The 13,793-nt window shown below is 43.4% G+C and overlaps 1 protein-coding gene across 1 annotated transcript; it reads right to left on the reverse strand.

Moving 5' to 3' along the window:
* Positions 1–214: 214 nt before the first annotated feature.
* Positions 215–13,412, reverse strand: SMIM20 (small integral membrane protein 20). The gene is made up of 3 exons (XM_004375127.2): positions 13,220–13,412; positions 1,485–1,541; positions 215–704 (listed from the first exon to the last, which is right to left on the reverse strand). Exons 1-3 carry the CDS (start codon positions 13,326–13,328, stop codon positions 667–669), a joined length of 204 nt encoding a protein of 67 aa, XP_004375184.1. The 5' UTR covers positions 13,329–13,412; the 3' UTR covers positions 215–666.
* Between the last annotated feature and the right edge of the window lie 381 nt (positions 13,413–13,793).

A 13,793-nucleotide genomic window follows, 5' to 3' on the forward strand; every position in this document is an offset into this window, starting at 1 on the left:
TAAAAATGAATCATTTTAATACACACACTTTCACTTCTATTAATTCAACACTGATTTCTCCCATGCATGCATACCAATTTAGCTTCAGCTGCTTCATATTTAATCATTTTCCAACATGGCACAATCCTCAACAAGAGACGGTGAAGATGAACTGTTTATTCTTAAAGAGCACAAAGTACCTTCTTGTCATCAAAGAGTTTTATCAACTTTAACATTTTCAAAGAGCCCTATGAGGCAGCTCAGCATGGTGGTTTTTCATGGAAATCTCTCATTTGGAAGATGGCAAAACAGACTTGGAGGATCTTCCGAAGTTCACTGGTTGCCTATATTCATATCACAGCTCAGCTGGGTAAGTGGTAAAGACTGAATACTAAGCAAATCTACTCCAAACACAGCTGGGTGAGATAGCTTCATTTTTGGAAAGTCAACTGAATCATGAAAAACTTCCTAACGCTGAGATTTGTTCCAGTGTTCTTTTGATTCTTAAGAAGGGAAATAAGGGGATATGAATCCTGGTGTACAGTTTTGTATTACAAGTTCTCACATTTATGGCATTATAGAGTTTGCTTCACCAGCCATCATACCACAAGGAGGTGATTTATACTTGCTCCAGAATTGAAAGCATGAAGATGTCTACTTTCATAATTAGAGTTGGTGATAGCCTTCTCATTTCCTGCCAAATGGATCAGACCACACTTTTAACCCTATGGAAAGAGACATGAATAAAAACAGGATTCATTTGTAAACTCCCTACCACTTCCCCCAACCTCAAACAAACAAAATGCCATCAGAATTGAACTGTGTTTTTTGCATGTCATTTGAGAGAATGCAGGCAGGTGGCCGGAAACCTGGACCAAAATGGCTGGGAAGGCAGGGCAGCCACAGGGGACTTTAAACGGCTTAGAAATTACCCCACAACAGGAAGATATGTATCTGCCTAGTTTAAAAAAAAAAAAAAGAAATAGAAGAACAAGAAGAATGCTGCCACAGATTACAAGATTTTTGGTTAATAAGCTGGAAATCTCCAATTCTTAGCCAACTTGGATCATCTTAAAGTAAATAACCATTCAGCCATAAAGGGAGCATCTGAGCTTTTGTGTAAAGCAGAGGCTCCATTAATTAAAATAGCTCACAAGCAAACAGTATTTTCCCATGAGGGTAGTGTTTAAATAGGTGCTCTGTAAGTAAGTCTGCTAAACAGCTATTCACGCTTCATATTTAATTGTACACTTGTTATATTTTATGCCCACTTATCAAATGCAAAAAAGGAATGTGGAAAACTTGCCAACACAATTCTGGAGTGAAATACTGAAATGAAGTCTTGGGGTGGCATCTATAAAGTGGTAACTGCTATGAAATAAATAGTAAAATCAGAATCTATCCCATAGGCTAAAAACATCCTCTCATTCACCAGAGCAAAGCAAACTCACACACACACACACCACCCTACAAATGAGATTGTTTTGATTTTTTTTTAAGTTTACCTGGTGGCTGCACATCCTCTTGAACGATGCCAGCCCGATTTATGGCTTGCTCCTTCTCTGAGAAACACAACAGAAAAATAACTCTTTAGAAAGCGGTGGGGGTGTGGGGGAATCTTTGTACTTACATGGGACAGTGACATGGAACAATTAGAAAACAACTTTTACAAGTGCTATTAAATTCAGAGACCCAAGAATTTAAAAGTTTTTAGGCTGTGGAAGGTAGATCCTCTAAGGCAAGACTGGGTATTTTCAACAAAATAAAGAAAGCCATACTTCAGAAGAAAAGCTTCCCAACTAACATCTTTTCTCTGTGATCTCAGCATTTTGGAAAGGCAACAAAACAACAGAAAAAGAACAATGTTGAAAGAACTGGTGGGCGTGATATTACCAAGGGAAAGCTGCTGAATTGAAGGAACAAGTACAATTAACAAGAAAATGATGTCGTTTACATGTCCAAAATGCACTCCACAGAAGAACTAGACCCAGAGCTAAATATGCTATGTTTTTGATAGGAAATAGAGCAGAAAATTAATCTTGGGGTGGGTGGCTTTGGTTTGGATAATTGAAGCTTCCCTAACTGACTGCAGGTGCTGTGCCAGTTACTAAGCGTGTTTTAGCTACAGTGGCTAAGCCTGTCTCTTTGGAAATGCCCAACATGTGAGGGCCAAGAGAAACTGGGCATTTTATTTTATGTCTGTGGACTTCAAGCACTCTGACACATCCTTCTAAGTAGTTTAGGATAAGCTCAAGGTCTGTAAAAACAAGGACTTATTATTTTAAGTATCTTGACAAACAAATGGAGAAAACAAGAGAAAGACTTGCAGCTGAAGGACGTTTACTACTAAATTATAGTAAATAAATGTTGTAATCAGGCCTTTGTTTTAATCCGGCTGACAGTGTTTCTTTAAATCCACATTTAGCTCTTATTTAATATTAGGCCATTTTCTTTATTTTGGCCTCTCGATTCTCATAAAGTTGCACAAGCAAAAAAGTACAAGAGACAGGGTTTTGCCAAACGAAATAGGGACTGCACTTGCTTCCCTTGCGATGTGACAGAAAGTCAATCCTAAATGACCTACCTGATAGTTTTATCAATACTAAGTTTTGCTTTGGCAAATAAAACACTGGGCAATGCAGATTATGTGAATCCTGATATCCAATTCTAAGAGGGAGAGAGAGACATCGCATAATGAGACTGATTAGAGACCACAGCCTGACAGCTTCATTGGGCCTCTCATGAAAGGCAGCCAGGACCCTCTGGATCAGCATATGCCAAGAGCTCTGCCATCTAGAATGGGTAACAGGGAGACTCTAAGGTGTCAGACTTTCTGAAATAATGCAACACAGAAGTATTTTCGTTTCCTAAGACCTTAAATTCCTATAGGATGGAGTCCTACACTCTGTTTATGTGGCAGTCTCAGTATGGATGTGTCTCCAGCATGCTTAGAAAACGCCAGCAAGTAAAGGACCACGTTGTCATTGATCTTGCCAGTAACAGAAATGGATCTGATTTTCCAGACCTAAAAGGCCAAAGGACCATTTACTGATAATATGGAAGAGGGAAGAGAAGATAGTTTTAAAATAATTGTCAGAAAGCATTCTAGAGCTATAGAAAATCAGACATCCTGGTGTACTGAACAAATTCTAAGAGGTAGCTACCGCAAAACCAAAGAAGCTGGCTGACTGCCAAGCATCAGAGGAGGTTGACTTTTGATGGCATGGACAGAGTGCCTAATTGTGTCCTAACCTCTTACAATGCAATGGAGAACCAAGTGAAGAGAAAGAAATCCCCATCTTCACACTTCCTTGTTAATTGCTAATGAGGTTGGAGAGAGATTGAGGATTTATTTTAAATAGGCCATAATCTCTTTATAATCCTTGTCCTAATGCAAGCACCTCCGTAGTTTGGCTTGGCCAGGCAATTTAAACCGCTTTGCTGAACCAGTTCCTACCAAGTGATAACTAGGTATCAGCATCCTATCTACACCCCTTGGTTCTTTAATTCATTAATGTTATATAAATACTTTAAGGCTGACACAGTCTTATACAAATTCATAATACGACACAAAGACATTTTATTTGTGAATGTGGAATATGCTAAAAGGAAAACAGACACTGGTCCCTCAGGCTTTTGCAGGCACCTCCTGATGAGGCTAACAGTGGGTTTCTCTTTTGCTATCATTGGAGAAAGAGCGAATGCACACAAAGCTAAGGGAAAGGGTGCCCGAAGAAGCCAGGGACTTAACTGTGCGAACAAATCAGGATCAGCTAATTACCGACTTTAGCAGTGAGCATGTTTCTATCAGGAGTGAAATGATTAAAACGCAAATACGGAACACTGGGCTTGGAGCTTTGCAACGCCGTTTAGAAAAGTCCCCACTCTCCTGTCTCAGCAAGCCCGACTCTGCCCCCTGGTGCTAAGGCAGTGGTCTCATTTGTAGTTTTAATTGAGGACATTTATCTCTAGTCAAACGGCCAAGGTATATTATTAAAACTGGTAATGCATGCACATAGGCTGGTTTTTGTTTGGTAGTAAAGGAATCCATCTAATAATTTCTAAGTCCTTGAAAATGAAAACATATCTTTATATCCAATATCCATATTGTGAGATACATCAGCTATATGACTTGTTATTTAACACTTACAACTCAAATGCACACAGTATACCTAAGCTCCCGAAGCAGTCTGATAACTGCCTACTGGGGGACCAGGAGATAAAAACCTAAAAACCAGTGCAGAATATGACATCAAAAGCCCTACCCAATGAGGAGACCATGGCCCCCATCTCTTCCTGCCAATGCAATTAAAATAAAAGCAACTCACAACTTGACGTAATAGGGACAAATGGCAAAATCTGAATATGGACTGTATATTAGATAATAGCATTGCATCAATATTAAATTCCCTGGATTGGATAACTGCATTGTGATTATGTAAGAGAAGGTCCTTGTTCTTAGGAAATACATGCTGCAGTGTTTAGGAACAAACGCTAACAATGTCTTCGACTTACTCTCAAATGATTCAGCAAAATAACAGTACTAATTATAATATATGCATATATAATTATGCATATATGTGTATACTATATACATAAATATACGTGTGTGAGAGTGTGTGTGTGTGGAGAGAGAGAGAAGTGAGGGGGAGAAAGCACATGTGGCAAAATGTGAGCAACTGGGAAATATCTAGGTAAAGGGTATTCAGGGATTTATTGTACTTTTTTTTTTTAATTAAAAAAATACAAAACTGAATAATATTAAAAAAGTCCAACAACAATGTGACTGTTCCATGATGATTACTTTGAGGCACATCTTTTTTTTTTATAGCAAATTATCATATTTTAAAAAATACCTTCTCAGTGCTGCTGCTGCCTAGACACATATTCAGCACCGATGTGCACTGGCAGCCAAGTGTGAACCAGCTGGTAGAGGGGAACCAAGTGACCATGGTGGTAAGTGTGAACCCGCTGGTGGAGGGGAACCATACAAGAATGGTGACAAGTGTGAACTAGCTGACTGGCAGAAACCAAACGACCATGGTGGCAAGTGTTAACCAGCAGGCTGAGGGGAAACAAAATGGTCACTTGGAGCACTGGCTTCTCCAAACACTAAACACTTTGTTTTCTTACTACAGAGTCTGGGTGAATCCAGGAAGCTAAAGTTCATAAAGCTTTAGTGTGTCCATGAATTTCATTTGGTTTTATAATGAAAGGAATGAAAACCCTATTATAAGCACCTGGCATGTAATAGGGAAAATATCTTTACAAGCTAAGAATTATTTCTACATAAAGTGATTTCTTGAAACCCTGTTCCGAGAATGTAAAACACACATTCAGTCGGGGGCAGCAAGCTGTGGCAGAAAAAGAATGCGACTAATGGACAACACCTGCCCAAAAGCAAAGACAAGAACGGCAGGAGGGAACCCAGGGTGGACAGGGAAAGGGGGAGAGTGCTGACACATTGCAGGGGTTGCAACCAACGTCATAAAACAATTTGTGTATAGATTTTTGAAAGAGAAATTAATTTGCACTGTAAACTTTCACCTAAAGCACAATACAATTTAAAAAAAAAAAGGACATGACTGAGAGGAGAACTAAGGTCTTGTCACAGCTCTTTCACTGTAACCTTTCACTTTGTTGACTGTTAGAACTCCTCTACTGTCTTAAAGGTAATGTGAGACAGGGCATTAAGCACCATACCAGGTCAGGGCAGCTGGGGTCCAGTGTCCACCCAGCAATTAATGTGCTGGTTGACCTTGGACAAGTAACCTAAACAAGGGGACTGAATGAGCTCAAGTCTCTTCTGGAAAAAAACCCTATGATTTTATGCTTCTGCACACCTAATTACAACTAAAAATGAACAGAATCACAGAAATGATCTTATTCTGCCTCATTTTACAGCTTGGCCTCCAGTGCCTAATCTGCATACTATTTTTAAAAGGCCACATTCAGGATCACTGCCTAGTTTTGGGCTACAAAGACAGCTTAGCATTCTAGTTACAGCAACTGTAGTGTTCCCTAAACGTGGGCTCTTCAGATATATCACACTGTGCCAACAGAATTAAAGATAAAAAGCAACGTCTGGCAGTCCCTCCAGAAGCACAGCAAAACTGTACATATAATTCTGGTTTTGGATCACTGCCTCCCAACGCCAACTGTCATTTCCCCAACGTGCATTTCAGTATTGAGGTATTCTGTATAGAACTGACCTTGTACTCCACGTAACACTTAGTAAAGTCTTACTGAGTTAATGAAAGAGCTGAAGAGCACGCTGAATGTCAAAATGAAATCCAATGAGGCAGTCATGGGATAGTGGCTTGCCTGCTTTTCAATCGTGGAAGATCTCCTTGGCTTTGTTTTACCTACACAGCCTTAATCTTCTTTTCTGAGACAACTTTACTGCTGCCTATAGGCCTGTTCCAGCACAGACCCTGGAGTCTACCTGTCCCCATTGTCCATATACCCAGGCAGGCCAGTATCAATGAAGCCGGCCCAGCTGAAGGGCCTATACTGACCTACATGGCCTGGGTCCTTCCTTACCAGCGACTGGCTCTGAATCTTGTTTTCACCAGTACTCAAGGGCTGGACTTCTGCCCCACTCTTCTAAGAACCCTGGGCCTCTCCTTGGTATATGCTCAGAATCCTGGGAAAACAAATGTGCAAAGGACAGTCAGAAGGGGGAACACTCAACACGAAAGGCTAAGAAGGAACGGCTGAAAAGGCAGCAGCAAAAGAGTAAACCCAGGAGTACTGGCAGCGGGGGCTGGTAACAGAAGCCAAGGGAAGAGAATGTTTCAAGGAAGGAGAGTCTGGCCTGGAGGTTGGGCCTCTCACTTACAGACCTGGCCTCCTGCGTCACAAACAGCATAGCAGCATTACCTAGAAGTGCCTACAACTTCCCAACATCGAGCTGCATTTAGCCACATCCACACCTGCCGTTCCTCCTGAGCTAACGGAAGAAGCATCCTGCCTTTTGGCCAAGGCTCTCTCCACCTGAGCTCGATTCCATGCCACCTCCGATTCTGTGGGTTGTCCTCTCTCTTCACTGACATAGTCCAGAGACTATCCCATCCTTCCCAGCCAAAACTAAAAGTTGGAACCAAACTCTCCCTAAATCTATCCCTTGTCCTACTGCAAATATTACTTTGTCATTCTCCTCTCTCTACAGCAAGCATCTTTAAATAGTCAGTTTAATGTACCGTCTATTAACTCATCTTCCTACCCCCAAAACCGCTTCCTTCTTTTGTTTCCTAGCCAACGACCAGCACCACCATCTCCTTCACTCCAGAAGCCAGGAAGTTGGGTGTCATTCTCCTTCCTCTTCCTCTCTCACTCTTGCAGCTAATCAATCACCAATTCCTGCAGATCACCTCTTAAATATCACTTCCATATTCACTCACTTCTCTCTAGCCCAAGCACCACTCTGGTTCAGGTTACAGGCCCCTCTCCCTGAGATCACAGGAAATATGACCTTCCTGTACCAGCCTTCTTACCTCTATCCTTGACCCTTTCAACCTCTCCTTCACATATGGTCAGAGAGAGCCTATTAAAGAGTGAATGTGATCACCTCACTTTGCTGATTGAAATACTTCAGTGATCCTCCACTGGTTGACTTTATTTTAAGGACCCATTGCCGTGGAGTTGATTCTGACTCACAGTGACCCTATAGGTCAGAGTAGAACTGCCTCATAGGGTTTCCAAGGAGCACCTGGTGGATTTGAACTGCCGACCTTTATGGTTAGCAGCCATAGCTCTTAACCACTATGCCACCAGGGTTTCCATTTTAAGGACAGTGGTGGCTTATTAAACTATTTTAATCAAGCAAGCAAGGTGATCAGAAGGTGACTGAAGAACTGATGGCACAACAACAGGCTTTTCAACAGCAACATCAGAAGACCTGGTTGGTGTTCTACACATTCTCTGACAAACAAAAACAGAACTTCCCAGTTACAAATCCTCACCAAGGAAATATTAAGATGTATCTCACAAGGAAGAAAATTGAAACTACAAAAAAATGAGATGTAAGGATTGGAAAGTGAAGAATATTGGTAAAATAAACAATCAGTGACTGCTTAAAACACTGATTATGCTAACTGACTTGGGGAGTCTAAGCAGGCAGGACTACATAACGCAGGGCTAAAATAATACATATGACGTGTGGGAGAGGGGTTAAGGCACTCTAACGTCCTTGCGTTGTTCATAGGAGAGTAAAGATACTGGTTAACTTTAAATTTTAAACGGCAATCATTGCAAGAATAAAAACAGAATGTAAATCTTTCAAACTGGCGGGGAGGGGATAAAAAGAAATAAACCTTGAAGACAGAAAGGGAGAAAAAAGGAAGCATAGAAATAGAAGAATAGAAAACACAAAGATGTGAAAAATAAATCCAAACATAACGGTAAACATAATAAATTAAAATAAACTAAACTCAACAGTTAAAAGAGACTGTCAGATTGATTTTTATGCTACTTACGAGACTGTCACAGTCAAATAAAGGCTGAATGTAAGAAGACAAAAAGGTACACCAGGAAAATACTAACCAAAAAAAACCCAAAAAACAAAAAGCTGGCAACTATGATATCAGATAAAATAGACTTGGGGAGAAATATAGTATTAGGGATAAAGGAGAGGGGATTCCTACGAGCCCTGGTGGTGTAGTGGTTAAGAGCTACGGCTGCTAACCAAAAGGTCAGCAGTTCAAATCCACCAGCTGCTCCTTGGAAGCCCTGTGGGGCAGATCTACTCTGTCCTATAGCATCGCTATGAGTCAGAATCTACTCGATGGCAACGGGTCATATAATGCTAAATCCGAACCAGTTGCCTTAGAGTTTCCTCACTCATGGTGACCCGTGTAATAACTCATGTAATTCAGAATAGAACTGTGGATAGGGTTTTCAATGGCTGTGACCTTTTGGAAGTAGATCACCAGGCTTTTCTTCAGAGGAACCTCTGGGTGAATTCCAACTGCCAACCTTCCAGTTGGTTAATAGCTGAGCATTCAACCGTTTGTGCCACCCAGGGACTCCTTATACAGTGATAATTGGAAAGACTTCTTCAGGAATATTCTAGATTGCAAGCACCTAATAACATGGCCTCAAGATACCTGAGAAATAGAATTTATAAGCTTGATCTACAGTCCGCATAAATGGAACTCTACCCAACAATGAGACAATACACATTCTTTCTAAGCATACAGAGAACATGTTCAAAAACTGACCTGTACTAGGCCACAAAGCAAATCTTGACCAATATCCAAGAATCGAAATCAAACAGTCCATTCTCTGACCACACATGTAACTAAGTTAGAAATCTGCAACAAAAAGGTAAACAAAAAAAGACCACCACGGTTGCTGGGTAGAGAATGTGTAGTATGCTGGGCAGGGTGGGAATAGCAAAACAAGCTTAGGGTCCAGGGAGTGGGTAAGGGGAGGTGATCTGGATGAGGGTGGGACCAGTGAGAAGGAAGGAAGTGCTCTGTCTTGTTCAGCCATGTACACCCAGCACCCAGCACAGTACCAGGTAGACAGTGATTGTTGAAATCCAGGTGTAAAAAAATGAGAGGCTAAATAAATTGCTAGTTGAATGTGTTGAAATGAATTGAAGCTCCATCCTCATGGCAGGATATCATAACCTGGTCATGAGTGCCCCACCTGCCTGGGCCGTCTACTGCCCCATTAGCCAGCCCTGGGCTCTGCCCATCTGCTTAAACCTCCTCACACCCCTCACAAGTCTCACATCTCTGCCCTTGTGGTTCTTTTTAAGTTTTTATGGAATGCCTTATACAGGCACTATCCTAGGTATTTCCACATCCATTATCCTTATTTAAATCACCCAACAACCTGTAAATTCAGTCCTGGAAACTCTACTGCCACAGATGAGCAAACAGGTGGGGCTCAGAGAGGTTAAGTAACTTTCCATTAGTAAGGGATTTAAACCCTCATCTCACTCCCTTTTCTTACCCCTTTGTTGTGTGCTGTCAAGCTGATTCTGACTCATAGAGACCCTATAAGACAGAGTTATGAAGGGTTTTCTTGCCTGTAATCTTTCCAGAAACAGATCACCAGGTGCTTCTCCTCGGAGTTGCTGGGGGGGTTCAAACTACCAACCTTTCCGTTAGCAGCCAAGCCGAGCACTTAACCACTACACCACTAGGACTCCTTATCCACAAGTGTACCCGTTGCCCATCAATTCCGACTTACAGCAACACTAAAGGACAGAGTGCAACTGCTCCATGGGGTTTCCAAGGCTGTAATCTTTACAGACGAGTCCTGGTGGCACAGTGGTTAAGAGCTCGGCTGCTAACCAAAATGTCAGCAGTTCAAATCCACCTGCTGTTCCTTGGAAACCCTATGGGCAGTTCTACTGTGTCCTATAGGGTTGCTACGAAGTCAGAATCGACTTGATGGCAATGGGTTTTTAATGGGTTAATCTTTACAGAAGCAGATGGCCACATCTTTCTCCCATGGAGCCACTGGGTGGTTCAAATTACCAAACTTTCAGTTAGCAGCCAAGCACTTAACCACTGCACCATCAGGGCTTCTTTTACCCTCTAAGAGAGGCAGTATGGCGCCATGGTGTAGCCATTAAGAGCACTGGTTCAAATCCCACATCTGTGACTCTTCAGCTGTGGACCCTTGTGCAAGTGACCTAACTGCTCCATACCTCAGTTTGCCCACATATAAGATGGGGAGATGGTCATATGGCAGCCACCTCAAAGGGTTTTCATGAGAATTATATGGGCTAACATACGTGAGGAGTCCCTGGGTGGCACAAACAGATAAACTGCTTGCTGGTAACCAAAAGGTTGGTGGTTCAAGTCTACCCAGAGGCACCTCAGAAGAAAGTCCTGGTGATCTACTTTAAGAAAATCAGCCATCGTAAGCCATATGGAGCACATTCTACTCTGACACACATGGGGTCGCCATGAGTCAGAGCTGAGTCGTCTGCAACCAGTTTGGTTTGAACATATATGAAGTGCTTAGAAAGTACCAGACGTGCAGTAAATTTTCAGTAAGTTATTAGCTGATTACTATTATGCACATGTTTGAAGATTCAGTTATGACTACCAGATAAGATTTGGCCAAAGAAATTAAAATTGAACCAGACAAATGGGCCGGTACAGGCTGCTGTCCAGTTCAAAATGCAGATGTTGTGGCCACGCTCACTAAACGCTCACCTAAAGGACCTGATTTGTCTGTCTCAATTGACCAAGTCCAACAACCAGAGATTCTGGAGTATCCCTATTAGACTGTTGTTGGGGTTCACAGCACAAACCCACACCTTGATCATCGGATCTGGGCAGGATTTCTCAACCTCAGCACCACTGACATTATGGGCCAGGTAATTCTTTGTTTTCACATCCCTGGCGTCTACCCAACAGACGCAGTAGTACATTCACACCCCTCCCCTAGTTGTGACAACCAAAATGTATCCAAATAAAGCCAGATGTCCCCGGAGGGGGCGGAGGTAGCAAAATTACCCCAGTAGAGAACCTCTGACCTAGTCTTCATAACTAAAACTTTCCTAATGGGATCCACAGCAGACCCCCTTGGTCCCAAATTCAACTCTGGAGGTCATAATAAAATAGCCTGGGGCAGAGATCCACTGAGGAAGGATGACGGAAATAGATCAATAGGCTTCAGACAGTCCCATCCTGATCCCCCATGCATGAAGCATGCTGATAGGCTAGAAGACAGAATGCACAGGCGCCAGTTCAGTCTTGGCTGATGAAAAAAAGCTTCAAGAAAATCTGAGGTGTACTTAAAACGCTGTGTCTCCAGAAACTAAATGTAGCATTTGTAATGGGCAGAACATTTACACGGGGCTTTAGCCTTCAAATCGCCCAGCTTTCAGCCTCCGCTAATATTCTCAAGGGGCAGGGTTGGCACTCTTCCATATTCAAGATGATTCAGGTTTCCTGGAGAACAAAATGAGCCTCTAATGCCTAATATTTTCTCTCTGACAGATGGCTGCAGATGTATCAAAGTGCTAATCCTTGCTGAGGTGTAGGTCTCCAGGAAGGAAAGTCTGGCTTTTAGAATGATAGGAGTTGAATGATTAAGGAGCAAAATTACTCCCAGTATATTCACCATTGCCATGTGAACAACCAGCTTAAAACAAAGGAAACCAGCAGAAGCTGAAAAAAAGATCTGAGGCAAGAGGAGAGGAAAAACTCAAAACCCAGGTTAACAGTTTAGGTTTGAAACATTTTCGCTCAAAGACGTTTGTAGGAATGTAAATGAAGTGTAATCAAAAAACACCTTTAGGCACAGGATCTACACGGTTCTATCTGCCCCCCACCTCCACCCCCCACATCATCATTTCCAGCTTCAGGGCGTGGAAGAGGCTGGACTCTGGAGACAAAGACCTGGGTTGAGGCCTTGCCACTTACTAGCTGTGACCTTGGGCACATCATACAACCTCTCTGAGCCTCAATTTCTCCATCTGTAAAACTGAGTAATATCTATCTCAAAGTGAGGTTGTGGAAATTAAACAATAAAAAATGTATGCCTGACACATGATAGGTTGTCAGCAAATGCTAACTAAAACACAGTCCCTGGGGGTGCAGTGGTTAAGTGCTTGGCTGCTAAGGGAAAGGTCAGTGATTGGAACCCACCAGCCGCTCTCTGGGAGAAAGATGTGGCAGTCTGCTTCCCTAAGGATTTACAGCCTTGAAAACCCTATGGGGTAGTTCTACTCTCTCCTATAGGGTCGCTGAGTCAGAACTGATTCGAGGGCATCAGATTTGCTTTTTTGGTTTTTGAATGCTGAGTGGTGTTGCCATTGAGTAAATTAGGTCTCATGGCGACCCCATGTGTACAGAGTAGAACTGCTCCACAGGTTTTCTAGGTCGTGACCTTCAGAAGCAGATCGCCAGGCTGTATCCCAGAAGTCGCTAGGTGGCTATGAACAGCCAACCTATCAGTAGCTGAATCCTTAACCGTTTGCACCACTCAGAAAACCTTAAACTGAGTATGAAGTAGCATTTACCGTCGACCTACTATGTGCTGACTGCTTTCACATACGTTAACCACCTTTGAGCTCCTCAAAGCCTCGAGAGGCAGTTATTTACATTAAGGAGATTAAGCACTTGTCCCCGGTCACAAAGCTGCACAGCGCTCGAATCCAGGTCCGCCTGACTCTCGAGTCAAGTGCTTTCCACTGCACCATGTGGAGCTGAGAAAGATGTGGGGATTACTGGGGCCAGGCCACCGCGCGGGATCAGAGGTCACTCACGGTACTCCTCCAGCCGCATTAGGGGCCGGAAGTAGATGGGGTAGAAGGCTGCACCGAGCAGGGAGACGAAGCCACCGAAAATGAGCGCGGTGCGGAGGTTCCGGGACATGGTGCCGGGTCGGGAGCTGCCCTGACCCGCTGCGACCCGCACTCGCGCAATTCCCGCTCTAGCGCGGCCAGTCGTGACCCCACTCAGAAGTGACTTTCGCTTCCGGGCCTTGGGGGTGGAGCTAGAAAGCGAGGCGGGTGCCGGGCGGGGCTAGGGAAGGGGGTGGGTCAGGGGCGGGGCCTAGAGGCTGGGTGGAGCTAGAGGCGGGGCGTGGGCGGGGCCTTGGACCCGCGCCCCGCCACCTCCTCGCTCCTTCTGCGAGCTTCGCAGCTGAGCGCAGGTGCCGCGTTGAGTGGAGCCGTTGCTGTGCACTATTCCTGCTGTCCTGGTTCTGCTCTCTTTTCTGCCCTGATCCTGGCTCCTGTCTCAGCTGCGCCACCCACCACTCTCCAAACCTCGTTTACCCACCACGCTTCCTGGTTCTTCACCCCATTGATTAGTTTTTAGTGGCTGTGCACCACGAGC

The sequence above is a fragment of the Trichechus manatus genome, unplaced genomic scaffold (genome assembly GCF_000243295.1).
Source record: "Trichechus manatus latirostris isolate Lorelei unplaced genomic scaffold, TriManLat1.0 scaffold00034, whole genome shotgun sequence".
Classification (NCBI taxonomy): Eukaryota; Metazoa; Chordata; class Mammalia; order Sirenia; family Trichechidae; genus Trichechus; species Trichechus manatus.